Source organism: Empidonax traillii, unplaced genomic scaffold (genome assembly GCF_003031625.1).
Source record: "Empidonax traillii isolate 1590-97213 ecotype Southwest subspecies unplaced genomic scaffold, ASM303162v1 scaffold239:size738852, whole genome shotgun sequence".
Taxonomy (NCBI): Eukaryota; Metazoa; Chordata; class Aves; order Passeriformes; family Tyrannidae; genus Empidonax; species Empidonax traillii.
The window spans coordinates 646,318-664,762 of record NW_020955432.1 but is presented as its reverse complement, the minus strand read 5'-3'; the positions used below and the strand labels follow the sequence as shown (position 1 = coordinate 664,762).

General features: G+C 47.1%; 1 protein-coding gene across 1 annotated transcript; it reads right to left on the bottom strand.

Annotated features, from left to right (window-relative positions):
• Nucleotides 1-41: 41 nt before the first annotated feature.
• On the bottom strand, nt 42-16,868 carry PIGU (phosphatidylinositol glycan anchor biosynthesis class U). The gene is made up of 12 exons (XM_027888474.1): nt 16,722-16,868; nt 15,141-15,205; nt 13,800-13,859; nt 12,804-12,866; nt 11,499-11,608; nt 9,802-9,902; nt 7,786-7,883; nt 6,547-6,701; nt 5,924-6,067; nt 4,982-5,106; nt 2,978-3,120; nt 42-1,684 (listed from the first exon to the last, which is right to left on the bottom strand). Exons 1-12 carry the CDS (start codon nt 16,849-16,851, stop codon nt 1,571-1,573), a joined length of 1,308 nt encoding a protein of 435 aa, XP_027744275.1. The 5' UTR covers nt 16,852-16,868; the 3' UTR covers nt 42-1,570.
• Between the last annotated feature and the right edge of the window lie 1,577 nt (nt 16,869-18,445).

Genomic DNA, 18,445 nt, shown 5'->3' with positions numbered 1-18,445 from the left:
CTCTAGCTCCCCCCCATAACCACAGGTTACCAAAACTTGTGTTCAAAATTTGCACAGTTTATTATGCTCCTTGCCATGCCCCGCTGGCAGCTCAGCAGCCCAGGCTCCCTTTGCCCCTCCCTGTGCCCCGGGGCTGCCCTGCCTGGGGCTGAGCTCGGGGGCTGAGCTGGGTTCAGCTCCACCCCCACAAAGCGCTGACAGCAGTGCAGTAAGGCAAAAGTGTTAACTGTCCAGAAAGAAAGATCTGTTTACACACCTGCCTGGGCACATCCATCTCAGCTGCCCGGTACCAGCTGCGGTTTCCATGTCACATTCCCAACCCTCCGGATGCCCCCTGGGATCAGTGGGACGCTGCAGGTGCTGTCACACTGCGGTCACCACGTCCCAGGGCCACCACAGCCAGCAGAGCCCGGCAGCTTCACCCCAGAGGGTCACATTCAGGGGTGGGCAGCAGCAGCTCCGAGGTGAGCAGGTCTGAGCACAGAGAGGGGAGCAGGGAGGACAAAGGGAGGCTGATTTCAGGGAGCCTCCATGCACAGCCACGAGCCCACAGCAAGGGGGGACGAGAGAAGTGCACATCCACGAGTGTTAAGCAGCTGTGGAACATAAGGAGCCCAACAATACCAGCCGTGACTGAGGCTCCTGCTGGATTTGGTCTGGGGCCTTACAGGGAGATTGTGACCCCCACTGGTCCCTAGTCCAGGCTGCTGCCCTGAGCAGCCACAGTAGCACAGTGTGAGCCTGGCACTGCCAGGCTTTGTCACCCGACAGAAACTGGGAGCAGTGGGACTCCATCTCCTCAGGAGTATTTCTTCTGAGACCTGCAATGCCTCTGTGCGTGGTCCTAACATGGAAATGTCTGTGTTGCTCCCATGGGATAGAGCAGTTACCCAGTGCCCTCCCCCCAGCTCCTGCTTCCACCCCAACTCCAGTTCTCACGTGTGTTTGAGTGCCGAGGTTACCACCTGTGGCACCAGCTCCATTTGTCCTCCTTCCAACAGGTCATTATCCCTGGTCACCCATCTCTTTCACAGCACCCACTGTACCTGAGCACATGGGATTTTTCCAGATCCCAAAGCAGCAGGACCACCAAGAAATGGCTTCCACAGCCAGGGCTAGGGCACCACGTACCCAGAGATTGCCTCGTGCCAAGCAGGAGTTTTACTAGTCAAAGCAGTGAAGGGGAAGGTTCCAGGAGAAGCAAACATCTCCAAGAAGTAGTGATGCAAAAGTAAACAGTTCACAGTCAGAGCTCCTCCTGGACCCTCATGGGTTTAGCTCAGACACTCTCCAGTTCCTGCTAGGCTGCCCAGAGCTCATGGCTGAGGTCGCAGTGAAAAGCACAGCTGAGGGGAGGGAGATGCTCCAACGGAGGCACCGCAGCTCTTACAGTCTCTGTGCTGAGCCCACAGCTCAGCAGGATATTCCCAGAACCTCAGCCCTTTCTTTCAGTAGGTATCATCCCCAAAGTCAGATCTCATTCAGGGAAACTTCCCCACCCACCCCACATACCCCAAGCTCTGCATGTTCCTCATAGTGGTCCATGTCCCAGGGAGAGGTGGGCAAGTCCTTATTTCAAAACCAGCATGGCCTCTGTCCCATCCTGCCTTGTCAAGTGCAGTCCATGAGTGAGGTAGTATTCACGCCGGAGGAAGGCATAGAAATAATCCGAGATGAGCAGGATCTGTGGGGGGAGATGTTCAGACACATCAGTGGTGCTTCAGACCAAGGAATAAAGAGGGTGTAAGCAGTGTAAGGGGTGTAAGCAGTTCCTAGGCTGTTCAGCAAGCTACACCAGAGGAGCTGAACTACTGACAAGCCCTGTCAGTGCAGGTGATTTTACTTTTAACCAAACTTCTCTGCAGATGTCTGAATGGGAAAAGAAAGAGCTGAGGTTGGTGGGGATGAGGGATAGGTCTTTCTCACAAGGAAATCAGAAACTATATTTTTGCTCTGTTTGCATTTACACAGAGCACAAGACCTTGCAGGATCTGCTATGACTTTCTCAGGTAGAAAATAAAATCCTCTTAGAATATTGACATCTGGCATCTCTAATTAAAGTTTTATTATTTCTTTCATTCCATAGCAAGACATGTAGTTAGGGAGCTAATGAACCACTCCCAATTTCCAATCAGCCTCTCTCAGCAGTATCTCTATTCTCCCTCTCACCCCTTGGAGTCTTTTTTGGCTTTAACCAAATGGGTGTTTTTTCCCATTTATCAAGGAGTTGGGGATATACAAATAGGTATTTTCAGCCCCTGGCCAAACTGTTCCCCTGGCTTTAGGAGAAGCAGACAAGCATAAACAGCTGAGGCACATTCAAAAGAAAGGCAACTTTAACATGAAATGAACATTCTGCTCACCCATGTGTGAAACTGTCCCAGGGCTCAGGGACACGACAAACAGCACAGAGGAAGGACTTACAAAAGGTTGTGGCACCTGTGAACACTCAGTTCCATCCTTCAAGGGTGCCTAAGGCCAGTGGCAGTCATGTATCCAGAACTGCCTCGAGAAAGGCAGGGAGGGCAAGCCCTGGCATCGCTGCGACCCTACACATGCCCCTAAGCCCACAGCTGGTGCCATGTCCCTGTGCATGGGCTGCTCTCATTTGCCTGTTTTCTGGCCCCACTGCTGCTGCCCCGAGGCTTTTCCACTCCCTCTCTTACTCCCCTTCTCCATTCACGTGTGCTGTGTTCTGCCATGCTGAGATGCTCTTCCTCTGCTATCAGCAACAGAGCATGGAACCTGCAGCACAGTATGGCTGGATTGTTAAACTGCAGCTCAAATACCACCAGAACTCTTTCCCATTTTAGTGTGCCAGAGGGTGAGGAGCAGGCAGATTCCAGGAGGAGAGCCAGGAAGCTGCTATGCAGGGCCACAGAGAGAGCCTGCAGTCCTGCAGAACTCACTGTGGCTGACAGGCCACCCCATCCAGCGCCCCGCCCGCAGCGCAGCCTCGGCGGCCTCGTCTACTGACCTGCCCTATGTTGAAAGTCAGTGTGATGGCATAATAAAAATTGGAGTTGGCACTTCCTGCATAAATCCATAGATGCCACAGAACGGGGAACAGGAAGGAGCAGAAGATGAGCACACATGACAGGATGAAGATGTTCCGGAGGACTGCAAAAGAAAGCCAAGCTGTTAAAAGAATGTATTATTGAGCAGCCATGCTCACACAACCAGCAGTGGTACTTAGGGTGTGTGCAGGGGGTGAGAGGCACTTGCCAACACACACTTCTCTCCAGTAATCTTTCACAATTTGCTCTAATAACTTCCTGGGTAGCTTTTATAAGAAATCCACTATATTTCTCTTTAAAATAAATGCTTCTGCCTTTGCTTCAATGTGAAATCCTCCCTTGTAGCTCTTCCTTTCTAGGTCCTGCTTCCAAACACTCTTCGTAGGATATTTTGGCTTTTTGGTGTCTACACTACAATAACCAGCAGAACGGAGAGTGGCCTTTCCAGCAGCATCACAATTCAGAGAGCAGAGCACGTCAATCCCCAGCCTCATCAAGCTGATGACAAAGGAAAAAAATTAACACGTGGACCATAGGAAAAGAGAGATTTCCTTGGGAGTTGGCAAGGAAATGAAAGCTCCATAAAAGGAGGAAACTCCTACAGGCCAACTGCGTTGACAAACACGACCTCGGGAGGTGCAAGTGCGGCCAGAATCCATCAGTCTGCCCGAGTATGTGTCAGGTGGATAAAAACCAAGCACAACCTTGTCTAAAAGAGCTGGGAACTACTAGGCCAGAAGCAATTTTGTTTTCTGTGAACTGCTTATGCCTATCCTTCGGCAGCAGCGTTGTAATCCATCCTGGCACTTGTGCTGCTGGTGCTTGGCTACAGCTCAGTCAATGGCCCTGTAGAACACTAAAGACTCCCCATCACTCTGCAGCTGAAGGCAGCTGATGTTTTAAGAGCATTGTCACATCCAAACATTTCACACCTCTTTTAAACTTCTTGGTCAGTAGGTCTGGTCGCACACGCTGGGGTGTCTCTCTCACTGGATGCTTGGAATGTGCAACTGAACTACACTGAGTGAGGACTTCTCAGAAGTACATCACCTGCTACAACTGCAACGTGTTCAGGGGCAGCCTGGGGCTTCCTGCCCTGCCTGATCACAGCTGCTTTGCTCTCAGCTCTCCTGAGTCTGAAACCTAGAGCAGAAGATCTCAAAACCTCCTGACTCCGGGTTATGTCTCCTACAACAGGCAGGTGAGCTGCCCATGAACACACTTGGACTGGCTTGGAGAAGGCTGCAGTAAAAGGCCTGGACAACCTGGCAGGGTCGGTCAAACCAGCTGGTTTAAGTAAGAAACACCAGTAAAAACACAGCACTTCCAAATCTCCCCAGGGTGATTTTCAGGAGACTGGGCCTGAAAACCCTCAGGCAACTCTCTGTTGATTTCAAGAGTTAAAAAGGGTCTTTAAGCAGCATTTAAGAAAAACTGGACAACTGCTCAGAGTAGTTCCGTTACTTTCACTCAAAGCAAACAAGCAGATGCAAAACAAAGAACCACTGCAAGGTGCAGCATTTTAAGGCTGGGGGACTCACCAATTGCAGGAGCACTGTTCAAATTACCCAACCTAAAATGGGAGTGAAACATGTGGACGATGGATGCACTTCATATAAGCCATATCCATTGTACAGGACTGTGGAAGGTTTTTATAAAAAAGTTTATCTTCAGAACAACTTGGAGAGAGGGGGAAGATATTCATAAGGTACTCCTCAGTAGAAATAAGGAGTACTCCTTACTACCCTTAGAAGACAAGGTACTCCTTGACCAATTTCAACCCTAGTCCTAAAGACATGTTAGGGACTGTATCATCTGAAAAAAAGTAATCAAGCCTCCTTCCAGACATCCCAAGGAGGCCATGAGAGCCTGTGGGCAAGGGCCCGGTTTGGTTTAGGGGTGACAATTATTTTGCAGGCCCTTTCCCATTCCAGATAAGGAATAACCAAGCACAACGGACTTACATCTGTAGAGGTGGCTCCAGACTGGAAGGAAGGCCATGTACAGTGCAACATCTCCCACAGTGGGATAGGACTTGAAGATGGAAATGATGGCAATCTGGACAAACATGAAGAACACGGGGTGCTCCCTGGAAGGGAAAAGAAACAAAGGGTAAAAGGATGCAGTAGGTCTCTGGGAACTGGAAATAAGCACGGGTAAGGGCACAGATGTGCTGTGGGAGTACATCTCCCATGGAGGAGACTCTGTGGGTCTCACACGCCTGTTCTCTCCAGACAAGACTCTGAGCACTGAGTGGGGCAGATGGAGCTGCTCTGCAGAGCAGCAGTGTCAGGGGAGGCACATCTGGCCACTGCCCTCACCCAGAAACCATGGGCCTCACTCAACACACGTTTATACCATCAATCACCTGCACTGCTCCTCCCCAGCTCTGCCTTACTCACCAAACGCAATCAGCACTTCCCCTCTGACAGTGATTTGGAGAAGCCCAGAGTTATCTCCCTGGTACACCATGATGTTTGTATCCATTTCATGGGAAAATGTTCCACTCCCGGGGAGTCTGGGTGTGTTAATGGGTGTTTTTAGCAGAAAGAAGGCTAACGTCAGTACAGTCAGCCCCAAACTGTCACTTTTTTTCTGACAAAGAACTCCAAGTTCCAGCCAGGAGTTCTTGCTTTCTGACTACACTGGTTTATGCTGGCAGGGAGCAGGCACCTCTACAGCCTCAATTTCTGCTCTCTCTTTTGATGCTTGCAACACATTTTGGTATTGCAGAGACCAAGTCTACTGAAGAGGAACAGACACTGAAACTATGGGAAATGAGGAGGGCAGACCCCCTTAAAAATCTTTTTCAGGTTTGTAGATAGAGACATCTGACTCCAGCATTATAAGGTCCCACTGGACAACTTAGGATTAATAAAAGTAGCAGAGAACACATTCATACTTACTTTAGCTTTATTGCCAAGGGAATGGTGTAGAAGAACACATTGATTTGAAACACACATACAAAGAAAAGACTGAAGTGTTCAAACATCTCTGCAAAGAAGTACCAGAAAAGGCCAATATTGGGTGTCAGATCTGGAACAGAAAGGCTGAAATTTGAAAAGAAAAGTCAAGGTAAATTTTTAAATGGTTGTTTTCCACTGTCCTGCTTCTGTTACATTAATTAATCATTTTATGATACTGGATTCTACCGGAAGAGAAAACAAAGGGGTGACAAAATGTGGAGAGCAGGTTTAAATCCTGCTAGTGAATCCTTCCCAATGCCCCAGCAGGATTTAAACCATTCCAAACCGGACATTTCTCCAGAGACAAAAATTTCACAGCCATGGCAGCTCAACAGTGAAACCCATTTCTGATCAATTCAGTGGAAAACACCTCCTGTCTTTAATTTTTGCTGTTAATTAACAGAAGTCGGCTGCTCTCCTCCACATATTCTTTCTTTTCTTGCATTGCCAGTAAATCACAGATCCCACACTTCTTGGTCAGGCAGTGGGGCACTCGTGTGATGGACAAGAAACAACGTGGGGGGAGAGCCAGAGAGAACACCAGTAAGAGCCCTTATACTCACATAAACCCGTAAACAGATGGGATAAAATCCCAGGAGTTGAGGAGGAAGAAGGAGAGGCAGATGATCACCACCAGGCTGCACAGGTACAGGGATGCATACTGCATGGTGTAGAGCCAGAAGCTTTTGCTTTTCAGTTTGATGGGTATGAACTGACGCTGGAAGTGAAACAGAAGCACCTTGTCAGGGGGAGAGCCACAAGAAAGCTTGAGTGTTCAGCACATAATCTGAAATCGATCAAAGAAAGCATCAAACACTGGCACCAGGGCACTGGAAAGAGCAGCCCTCAAGCACAGTTTGCTTGTTGTTCTTCACTCTGGCCAACTAAGTCATTGCACATGTTTCCAGAACTGTGCTTGACAATCCAGCAGCAGAGCTGGTCATTCCTCCTTGCAGTCACGTCTCATTCTCTTGCACTCTGTGTACAATTTACACCCAGCTCCTCAGAGCTACACTTGTATCTGACATACACTGCTGCCTGTCTTCTACTGCATGAACCCACTCAAGGGGCTGACTGAAAGCCCTGCTCCATGACCCACCATCCCGTGGTGACAGGTCTCCACCCCCTGGCTTGGCACTCCTGCTCTGCTAAAAATCAGGGAAAGAACATGCTGTAATGAACCTGTAGTTAAGATTAGCTATAAAAATCATCATCAGAAGCAACCAAGAAAGACTGGTGAAACACACAACAGCAGGATTTCAGAACGGAGGAATGGTAAAAATGATCTCAAAGTGACTTGTGAAGTGGGCTGAGCCTCTGCTGGTAGTCACAGCCTCACCTTGCTCCCACAGCAGAACTAAATTAGCAAGGTGAGCCCTGCTGGAATTCGGGGGTCCTGTTAACGGAGAGGGAGAAAGAATAACCAGTCTCTTTCACAAGCACATGCCTTTTGCCACTAAAGCCCAAATCAGCATTTCTGAGTTTGAGCAACTCAAACACAGAGCTCCTCATGCTAACACAGTTCAGTGTCAGTGCAAAGGAACTTCTCCAGCTCTAAAACCCTCATTGCTATTCACATGACACAAAGAACAGGACTCATTTTGTGCAAGTTCTGTAGGTGACTTCCTGCTCCCTTCTCTCCACTCACAGGCATTCCCATTAAGGTTTCAAACTTGCCATGGCTTGAGGACAGTCACTTTTTCTGAAACTCTGCATTTGCCTGACTCCCCTCTCAATAGCCAAGGACTGTCCCTGAACAGCTACAAGAAGACAATGGGTACCAACAGTTAGAAGTCATCTACCTGCAGAAGGTAAAGAAGGGCTGGAGCAAACAGTGTGAGAGGGTAGAGTGACTGGTATGTTGCTAAGGCCAGGAACACAGCACTGAGGAAGGCACTACCTGCAAAGACAAAAAATGTTCATTTGTAAGGAACATTTACTATTAACAGCCATACAGACAGGAAGTCCAAATGGGAAGAAATACAAAACCCTCTGCAGGGGATTCACAGTTATCAGGACACCACTTAAAGGAGTTTTTAGTAGAATGTATCCTGGAGGGTGTCCTCTTGTTAACTACATTTTGAATGGAGAATGACTGATTCCACATGAAGGAACCACTGACTAGTTTGTATCTCCTGGCATTCACATACTGAAAGAGATTAAGATAATTCAGTCTATATAAAGACATTGCTGGCTGCTGTTAATGTCATATCTGCATGTCAGAGCTGTTACACTGGGCATGCTGGATAACCTCAACACCAGGTTATGTGTCAGGGCCTCAGCAAAGTTCTGAGCCAGAGAGCAAGAGAAAGTCTGCAGCTGAAGAAATGAAGTGGCATTAGCCAAACCTGAGGCACAGAAAGGATCAGCACAGCTTTCACAAGTGGTTTCAAATATATGAATGCTTTCACTGAAGCAGCTTTATTTGAGGTGTCTCAGGCTGAGCTCAGTGTTGAATGCTTACATTTCCCACCTGCCAACATCAGAAATCAAGTCCAAAAGGTCTCAAGTTAAACAACAAAAATACAAGCCTGGTTATAGCTATTGACTAGATGGAAGGCCTCCGTAAAAATGCAGCTTAGACAGGAAGAACCCTGACTCAGAGCACTGGCCCAACTGCCAGCCTGACATCACACACTCAGAGAGCTTCTCTCTGTCTCACCTTTAAAAGAGGAAATAGAGGGTTACCTGGTGATGCGCCTTCTCCACTCTCCAACTACACTCTCCTGACAGAAACCTCCCTGTCCTCTACTTTATCGAGTGTTCAATTCCGCACAGATCTAAAGAATTGATTCCCAGAAATCACAGTCATAACTTGATATCCTCTTTGTCCACTTTAAAGGCCAGATGGCCACATTCCCAGTCAGGGAGAAACCACAAGAGACATCCACTACAGTTTTGTCCATAACCAAAGTACTGGTCTTAGGGTACCCATGACCAGTTAAAAATCCATTTAACTAAACCGACCCCACAGGTTTGCTATTGCAAATACTTTTTAAATGGAAGTCCCTCCTGACTCAACTAGCCAATAAAGAGAGGAAAACTTCCTTTTGGGAACACTAATAAAGACCATCTATATCAGCTTTTTTTTCGCAGTGCCTGGGTCTGGGCCCTGCTGGAGACAAGATCAGAGTGACCTTTCCTGTGGTCCAGCAGAGAACTCCTAAAATTAGGTGACTAGTACAAATCACACATGCTAAAAGATTTTAGCACTGGAGAGTCATAGAAGAAACAGAAAGCTGGTGTTACGTATGAGATGAATGAAATAATTACTCTGACATAATCTATTCAGCTGTGCTGGTATGGGCCTTTGGTTACTGCTTCTGTTTCCCCAAAGCTCAATTAGTGAATTTCAAACCATATTTACAACTGTGAGTGAAAGCTAAATCAGAGCTGCAGGCAAATGTTTGCTTTTGAATGAAAGTTCCCAGATAAACTTTGAAAATAAATTGTGTACAACACTTTAAGTGCATATTCACGTACAAAAGAAGAGTAACAGAGCATTATGTCCTCTAATACACAGACCCATTTCTTCCTGAACAGAAAACTATTTGAAGCCATCCAGGAAAAGGAGTCAGTTCTTGGAGATGAAACTCCCGGGTGCACTGAGGTTAAAGTAAGTTTTCACTTAACTAGAAAGTCTCTTGATCTCGTGATTTCAGGTAGAACTCTGACTTTGCTCCAGTCCTGTTTCTGCTGGGTTTCACTGAGATCTTTGTACCAATCTTATCTGTAAAGTTCCACCTGGATTTATTTTTTGCTACATTTACAATCTTTCTAGAAAGTCATAAAGAACCCTTTTTTCTTCGTTGTGTTACCTTTTATTGTAGCTAAAATGAAGAATGCAATGACAGAGTTGTTGATGGCGGAGGTGGACTTTGCCACACAAGACATCACAGAGTAGGGGTTTAACAGGTAGCTGAAAAAGAGCAAAGCTCAGGTTACATGCAAAGGAGACAGCATCTAATTAAAGAGATGTTCAAATAAAAAACAGATGCACTTTGTTTACAGTTGATGGGATCCTCTCATCAACAAATTAACTCAGTTGAACAGGTTCTTCAATCTGGAGCAAAAACCAGACCTTTGGATTACAGGCCTGGACACACTGGCCACAGGGAGCCTACTGCAGAAAGGAGGGTTGGGAAGACCTCCAAAATGCAAGTTCCAGCCTAGAAAACAACTACCAAAAGTGTTTCTTGCTTTGCAGAGACATTGTACATTTATTCAGCCATATCTAAGGTTATTGGGTCCAGAGCAAACTTTTTCTGCTACTCACATCTACTCTGAAGAAGCACAAGGTAAGATGGAAAAAAATTCTGAGACAGGAGCAGAGTTTCCCCCCAACCCAAGTGCACCAGTCTCTTGCTGTGGCAGAGCAATCATTTATATTCACCGTGGCCTGATGTGAACACAAAACCTGCCAGCTATTCAAGTTTGGCACATTTCAACTGCATTTATAGAAAGAGGGCATACTCTGAACACCTTTACCCTCCAGAATGCAGCCACGCTCCAGCTGCCTTTGGAAGCAAGAACTACAATAATTTCATTTAACTAGGTTCAGAGCACAGAGAAAGGTTTGGAAGGACTACAAATACAATAAGCTACTACAATAACTGAATGTACCCATCAGCTTTGCTAATAACTAAATTAATCATCAGAGTGAGTAGACAGGGCTGATGATTTCCTAATTGTCTCTTTGTATTTTCCTACTTCTCTGAGCTTCAGTCTGTCTTTTTCAGTGTTTTTACAGGGCCAGCCTAGAGCAGGACAAGGTATAATTTAATGCCAGCTTTGCTGTAGTAACGAGCAATTTACCCATTCTGCCCTTCTTGCCATAGGGAATTTGACATTTAAAAAATTCATGAGAAAATGAGAAAAAAACCAAACTTATCTAATGGAGAACTCACTCTGACACAGAATAATTCAGATAATTTCTCTGTGTCAAAACACCAATAAAAAAATTCTTTAACAGTAGGTATCTTGCTGTGATTTATTTTAGTTGAAGTCTTCTGAAATAAAAAAATTTTTAGTATACAGGGGAACACCAAGACAAGAAATTATTAAGATGACAACCTGAAAATATCTTTGAACTGTAATAAGCAATTTGGGATATTCAGCTTGTGATATTCAGCATGCACTTTGTCCAACTGCTCAAAAATTCTAATTTTTCTGAAAAGACACCATTTGGAAGGCATAGAATCAATTTTGATAACATTAGCACACAAGCAAAACAAATGGGGATGTGATCTGTGCAGACACAACATTCTTGCAAACAAATTAATGACCTTATGCTGTTGAGCCTTTCTTGGAGGGTCTGAGTAAATTTGCTTGCTGGCAACAAACATGTGCAAATGCATCTGCTTTTCACTTTCTAGCTGAGTATTTAGGGCCAGGAGGAAATTCAGAATTTCCAGGGGAAAAAACCAACCTTCAACAAATGGTGAAGACCCAAATGAGAAAAATAAAACCCAAAGGGAGCTGAGGAACCAAAGCAGCCCACAAGAGCAATACTTACAACAGTGCTACCTTGAGGGGGATGTAGTGCATCTCCATGGGTGTCTGGATGAGCTCAGCCACATCTGGTGCATATTTATCCAGCTCTATTAGGAGCTTCTGCTTTTTGAACTGAACAAGAGAGAATGACCAAAGACTGTCAGGAGACGAAAGCCACAGTTTCATATTGCTTGTGTAATTCTATTTCATATTACTCAGCCAGTTACTTGGGGTTTCTATTACTGCAGAGCATACCTGAGCCCCATGTGTGAGCCAAAACTCGAGTCACGTGAGGAGTTGTACAAACAGAGCAAAACACCCTTTCCTTTCCCAAATACTCAACAACTGAAGTGAGACTCAAGAGAAAGCAGATGTCTACTTATTTGAACCTCCTTAGTTACCTGTGTCTAGCTCTTGACACAGCTGACAGTGAATTCACCACACTACAGTTGAATACTCTCAATCTTCCTAATGCCAGTCTGGATCTCTAACGAAAAGCTGACTTTTTAAATTCACTGTTCAACACACAAGCCACTGAAACCCCAAGATTCAGAAGTATGTGGTCTTTGTTATTTTGAAGATGGAAACCTCTAGACTAGATTTCTCTTTCAACTACCTTGTTCTAAGAGGCTCTCCATGAAGACAAATGAGTAACTTGAAATATGAACCTATGGAACTATGTCATGGAGAGACAGAAAGAGAGAGATGCTGGCAATATATTCTCAACAAGCAAGTAACTCACATGTGGGATTTTTACATGTCTGCAGTTCTACTGTGAGTTATTTCTTCAACCTCAAAGTCAGAGGACAAGGAACAATCACATAGCTGGATGGGAGACGACACAGATGCTGTAGAAAATGTAGCCTCCCTGTTGATGCTGATAGTGAATCCCTGCCCCTCTGGAATTGCAGAGAGCACAGCACTGCTTACACAAAATGTTCTTTGAGCTACTTATGAGAAAGATTTGGGAGGAATCGCTCACCTCCAAATACGCGTACTTATAAATTGAAGGGAACGAGTAATACGTGGTGTCAGACTCTCACCATGCTCACTAGAATGATTTATGTCACCTCAGCATCCTCGGACGTTTTTATTTCCTCCTTTACACATTTCTAGTCTGTGTATTACCTCATGCTGTGTACAAAGAGACCCTCTCCAAGGTAAAACATTCAGGCTGTAGAAGATTGTACACTACTGTGATCCTCATTCACATGCAGTGTGTGTTTCACACCGTAATAGTGCCACAACAAAATTTAAAATACCTCAGTTGTTTACCACATTGAGTCCTCATGTTTGTTTGTCACTAAAATATGACCAGTTAGCTTACCACAACTTTGTTGAAGTCCTGGATGGCCAAGTAAAGGGCAACAGCAGTTAGCACATCAGTTATCTAAAAAAGCAAGAGATAGACAGACCGATTGTAAGCAAAATAAACAAATGGAGGAAAAGATATTGGTCAGCAGTGAATAAGGAGGCTAATCTGACTCAGCTCATGGGAAGAAGATGCAAGCTTTAAAAACACCAGATTGCTGATTTGTACAGTGCCCTCACACACCACAGGTTCACCTTGCAAGCATGAACTGTACCAAATACTCACAAAATAAGAGAGTGGGGAATTAAGAGGAAAGAAACTGAAGCAAGTGAAGGTAATGAGAGAATCACTGGTCTAGTTAGAGCACAGGTAACGCTGGGGCAGTGCCCAGCTGGTTAAACCCCTCTGGCCGTTAATCCAGCAGTGCCTTGAGCTGTCCTAAACTCCCGAGGCAGCAGCACAGTCATCTGAACAACCAGCACTAGCCCAGGGCAGAAGGCTGTTATCTCTGCACAAGCCCTGCCTGGCAGGGACCTGGGGACAGAGCTCCACTGGGTGCCATGTGCAGCCAGCTATAGGATTTCTGTCCTGAACATGCAGAACTTGGAGAACAATTTACAAGAGACATTTGGAGGATGTACCTGTTTATGCTCTTTGCAGGCAGAGGGTTTAGTGAGAAACAGCAGTGTAAGGATTAGGCTGGGGGGACAAAGTATTTTGTTCCCTGTAAGAGGCAACCTTTGAAACCTGAAATAAAATGACACCTTCCTATCCCTCTGTAGGGATACTTATCTAAGCAAGAACTCACAAAAGAGAAGGAATATGTACAAGAAGTGAAAAGCCTGAATAGTGGGTTTGTGCAGGCAAAGCTGCCTTTCTAATTAAATGTGAGCTCAGCAGGAATCTGAGCTCCAGGGAGGCTGAAGGTCCCCGATTCCTGCAGGACTGAAAGTCACATTCAGCATTTCCCTGAAAGGGGCCTTTCAAGAGGAGCTTTCCAGGAGCACTTACCATGAACACCAGTTCAGCATATTCAATCAGGAAGTGAAAGAGATAGATTATCAGAGGGGTCTAAAAGAGAACGGAAGGGAAATCCACGTCAAATACTGTCCAGATAAAATACACCATTAATTTGATGAGAAAATCTTCTTACTACAAGACACCGCCAAAAGTAATTTTCTTTGGCCTCTTCTCCAACACTGGTACTTCAGAGCTAAGTGATTATTCAAAGCACATTTACTGGCCTTATTCCCTGCAGAGTCCTCAATACACTTTATTAAACACACCATGAACTTTGAAAATTGTATTCTATTCCAACTTTACAATTCTGCTACTAGTGAGAGACTTAAAATAGAAAGCATACAAAAACCAGCTTTAGAAAATGAATTTTTTCCCTATAGAATCTATTTTTTTCAGGATATCTGCAGGTACTTTTGAAAGATTTCCTGCATAGCTGGTTTCACCGTTGAGCCTGTTGTTTAGATGAGTTTGTATAATGCAAAAATAAGAAAGATGTTAAAAATATAAAGCCGTAGGATTACAGTCCTATTAGTCCTCCCACAGCTTTTCCCTCCTAGGGTAAGAGGAAAAGCATGTTTCTGAATTATTCCTATTGCACAAAAGCTCAATCTGGAAATACTGTATTTACATGCTGTAAATTCAGTCTTCACTGTGAGAAAATAGATTTCTTTTTAAATACTTTATAAATAATGTCTAAATAATCATAAGAAAGTATTTCAGAGCATGGGAGAAAACTGTATCTAGAGAAGGAGAATTTATTGAAAAGAAACCAGTTTTCAGAAGGATACAAAGTACCTGCCTCACCCAGGTGACACTGTGTGTGAGCCTTCCTTCACATCAATAAGACCACTCGAGTGCACAAACTCCCACAGGTGCTTAAGTTAAAATGCCTCGTTCCTCATTAGGAGTGAGGCATTTTCAAGATGAGGAATAAATAAACTGCATGCTGGTGCTAGTCTTAATATTTCTGCAAATGCAGAAACTCCAGCTACTGTTACCCAGTACACAGTATCAGACTCACAGTGACAGTGTCTCCCTGCTCCGGCTTCTGTCCACAGAAACACTTGGATGTGAACAGAATGTTTCACTTATTACAGACCTCCCTTGTCTCAGACTTTCTATATGCAGTTGCAAATATTGTGATATCTATCACCTGCACAGGAGACCCCCTGTGATTAACTGTATTTCCTCATGCCCCTCACTACAACTGTTGCACCATAACTGCGTGAGCTGAGGTTCTCTAAAGCCTTTGGGACAAGACAGGCCGTGAGCTGCAAGACTAAGACCTGTGCCACTTGAATATCCCGTTTAAAACGAAGCATGCAAACCAACCTCATGAAAAATAGCTCCAGAATACGGCGAGACCCCTAAGTCCAGCAGAGCCAATCCTTCGACCACTGAAACACAGACAGAACACCTGCGTTAGAACCCTGGGATGTGGGAAGGGACAGATCTCGTGATGGTAAAACCGCAGCTTTTAAAAAATCCACACATTCCTGCATGGGCACTCATAACCTATTTATTTGTTTCAGCTAAAAGTGTTCTAGCTGAAACGTTTTACACTGAACTCTGTATAAGTACGATACCGCCTGATTTTAAGTCACCTATTTGGTGACACATGGCATCTATGATGGAAAAAGACTTAATTCTAAGAGAATAAATCACAACATAATATAGAATTTGAACTCTTTTCCTTAATTAGATGCAGAGAGGCCTAAAATGTCCAAAATTACAATGGAAGAACACCACTGAAGAACACATATCACCATGCAAAGCTGAAAGGTTTATCTGTTGTTGAAAATTCCTTGTTGAAAATACATTTTACAGCCTTAATTTGGCTCCCTCAAGATCACGGCATTACAGCTTGCCCTGCAATGCATGCACATGCTTTTCCATAGGATCTTCACCTTCCTGAGCACAAAGGTTCCCTGGGGCTGAGCAGTGTGTGCAGTGAAGGGAGCCAAGGGAAACAGGTCCATTTGCTCAGAGGGAAAAGGAGACTGCAAGAAGCAACAAGAGGCCTCAGTTCAGTGAAACACTGGACAAGTAGATTCTGGCTGCCACAAACTCCCCGTGTGGTGACGGCCCAGACTTTGAAGTGACCTTAAGTGGTCTCCTTACTATCTGGATGCCTACCTTGATGGTCTAAGGCAAGATTAAAAAATTCAATTGTGTGAAGTGCTTCATACAGAGGAGCAGAGGCCTCAGGTCATGAAATGTATCTGTAATTTTAACCTTTATTACTCTGGGCCACTCTTTTCCACCCCAGAACTGCAAATACTTTTACCTGTATAATAGCTGGGTATTATTTCCTCGAAGGGCTGTCTTTTAAATGAATTAAGGTTCTTAAAAGGCTTAGATGCTACAGACACGAATGTCAGCTGAAGAGCCCCAATTACCCTGTACCTCAGCCTTCGGAAGAGAATTTGAATCGTGTTGGTAACAACGTGCGGGGCCCCAGACTGACCCCGGAACATGAGAGCAGCCCTGCAGGGACCGGGAGCCGCGCTGTGGCACTCACACCGCGACACGATGTCTGTGCAGACACAGCCCCACCACAGCGGCTCGGTCGAGGCTGCTGGAACCCCACGCTCAGGGCCGAGTTTATCCCCGTCCATTGGTGCACACGCGTGACACAAGCGGTGTGTCCATCCACGTGTGCCCAACGCAGCCCGGCCCGCCGCCGGCCCCGCGCCCCTCGCACCGGCTGTTCCCGGGCACGGCTGCCCGGGGCCCTTCCCTGCAGCTCCGGTTCGGGCCCGGACGAGCGGGGCTCGGCCGTGCCCGGGGCACAGCCCGGCGCTGTCCCCGCGGGGCCGCTCCCGGCGCGGCGCCCGGCCGGGGCCAGGCCCTGCCCGCCCGGCGCGGGGGTCCCGCCGCCCGGTCCCTCCGCGGGGGCTCGCCGGGGCTCACCTCGCTTCCAGGCGTTCAGCGGGGACGCCACCTCGACGCGCTCGGCGATGAAGGCGGCGAGGCTGGAGCGGAAGAGCGCGGCGCGGACCGTCACGGCCGCCAGCACCACCAGCACCAAGGGGGCCGCCATGCCTGCGCGCGCCCCGCCGCGCCCGCCGCCCGTAGTTCCCGGGCGGCTCCGGGGAACGCGCCGCCAATGCACGGCCCGCCCGCACACACTACATGTCCCGGCAGGCCCCGCGCCGCCGCCTCCCAGCACCGCTCGGGGCTACGGCGGCGGCGGGGGGATCAACTTAGCCGGAGCGCGAAGGCCGCGGTGAGCGGGGGTCCCGGGCGGGGGTCCCGCTCCCCTCAGCCGTGCCCGGCGCTGCCGCTCGGGACCGCCGCTCCTCGGCCCCACCACAGTCCTGTGTCTGTCCTCGAGCGCCATCGGGCTCCTCCCGGCACGCTCCTCCCGCCCGCGGGTCCCGGGTGCCTCTGTGTGGCGGCGCTGCCCCGGAGCCCCTGTCCGTGTGGGTGCTCAGCCTGCCCGGCGGGGCAGGGCGGGGGCTGCGGGCGGTCACACGGGGCGGTGCGGTGTGGAGAGCCCCCCGTTCTTCACTTCCCCGGGTGTTTACAGGGCCGTGGCCTGTGCCCGCCTTGGCTGCCCCTCCTGGGCCGTGTCGGTGCCGGTGGTCGAGAGGCAGCGGGGGCTGCGCCGGGCGGGGGCTCAGCGGGCTCTCGGCACTCTGAGACTCTCAGCCCGAGTGGTTTCATTCAAGTTAATTTATTTGTGCAGGCCTCTCTAAATAGAAACCCAGAGATGCTGATTCTTCTTCTTTGCAGCTGTTAACAATGTTCTCTTGAGTTTTCTGATCAGAAATGTTTTTTTTTTTTTTTCACAATGCTGATTGCTCTCCTAGTGACAGTTCTTATCCAAAGGAATTGACAGCTGTTGCCTGCGATTGCTGCTTTATTGAATAATTGACATACAATTCTGTGGCAAAAGCTGCACTGCTCTGAGATGCTGATTTTGACAGTCTGAGCTGTGCCATGTGCTTTCCAGCACCACCTGGGAAGATTCAGATAATCTCCAACATCAGCAGGAATTGGATGTGAATCATGCCACTACAGTTGTTCTGTGTTTAATTGGAGTGCAAAGCCAACTAAAGAGAAAGGTCAAAGAATAATTCATGACAAATGCAACAATTGTTTCTGGAGCATAGGTTTACTCCAGTGTTTTTCCAGGCAGAGATCCTGGGGCTGGCAGTGAAGTTCCTAAACTAATTCACATATTCAACCCCCTCAAAGCATCAAATGTGTAAGGCAAATATGAGAGGGTTCAGTGCCAGTGTCTGCATATCTACCTACAGACTGACACTGGTTTGGGGGGTCAGAGCTGGCCTTTAAGGAGTTGCAGTAAAGCACACACTGTGGTGCTGCCTTTTGTCTGGGAGGAACTTCCGGAGCCACTTTCAGCCAAATGAGACTCAGAAATTTAAAATCCTTGGGGTTCCTACAAGCTTTGTGAAAATCAGGGAAAGGTTGAAGAGACCCAAACCGGGGTGGGTTTTGAACAGGCGGTAGTTTGAGATCTGGCAGCGTGTGCTGTGCAGTGCTGTGCAGCTCCAGGTCAGGCTGCTTTCTGAGCAGCAGTGAGGGGGGAGGGAGGGACGATGACAGAACAGAGAAGAGGTCTCGGAGCTATCAGAGAATGATACTGAGCTGAACAGAGACTTCCAGCA

What these genes read in the sequence shown, in the direction of transcription:
- PIGU (XM_027888474.1), bottom strand. Translation starts at nt 16,851, where the DNA reads ATGGCGGCCCCCTTGGTGCTGGTGGTGCTGGCGGCCGTGACGGTCCGC. An exon ending in CATTTTAGCTACAATAAAAG is followed by an intron (nt 7,884 to 9,801) that starts GTAACACAACGA and finishes TTGTCTTTGCAG; the next exon opens with GTAGTGCCTTCCTCAGTGCT. An exon ending in CTGGAGCCACCTCTACAGAT is followed by an intron (nt 3,121 to 4,981) that starts GTAAGTCCGTTG and finishes TTTCTTTTGCAG; the next exon opens with TCCTCCGGAACATCTTCATC.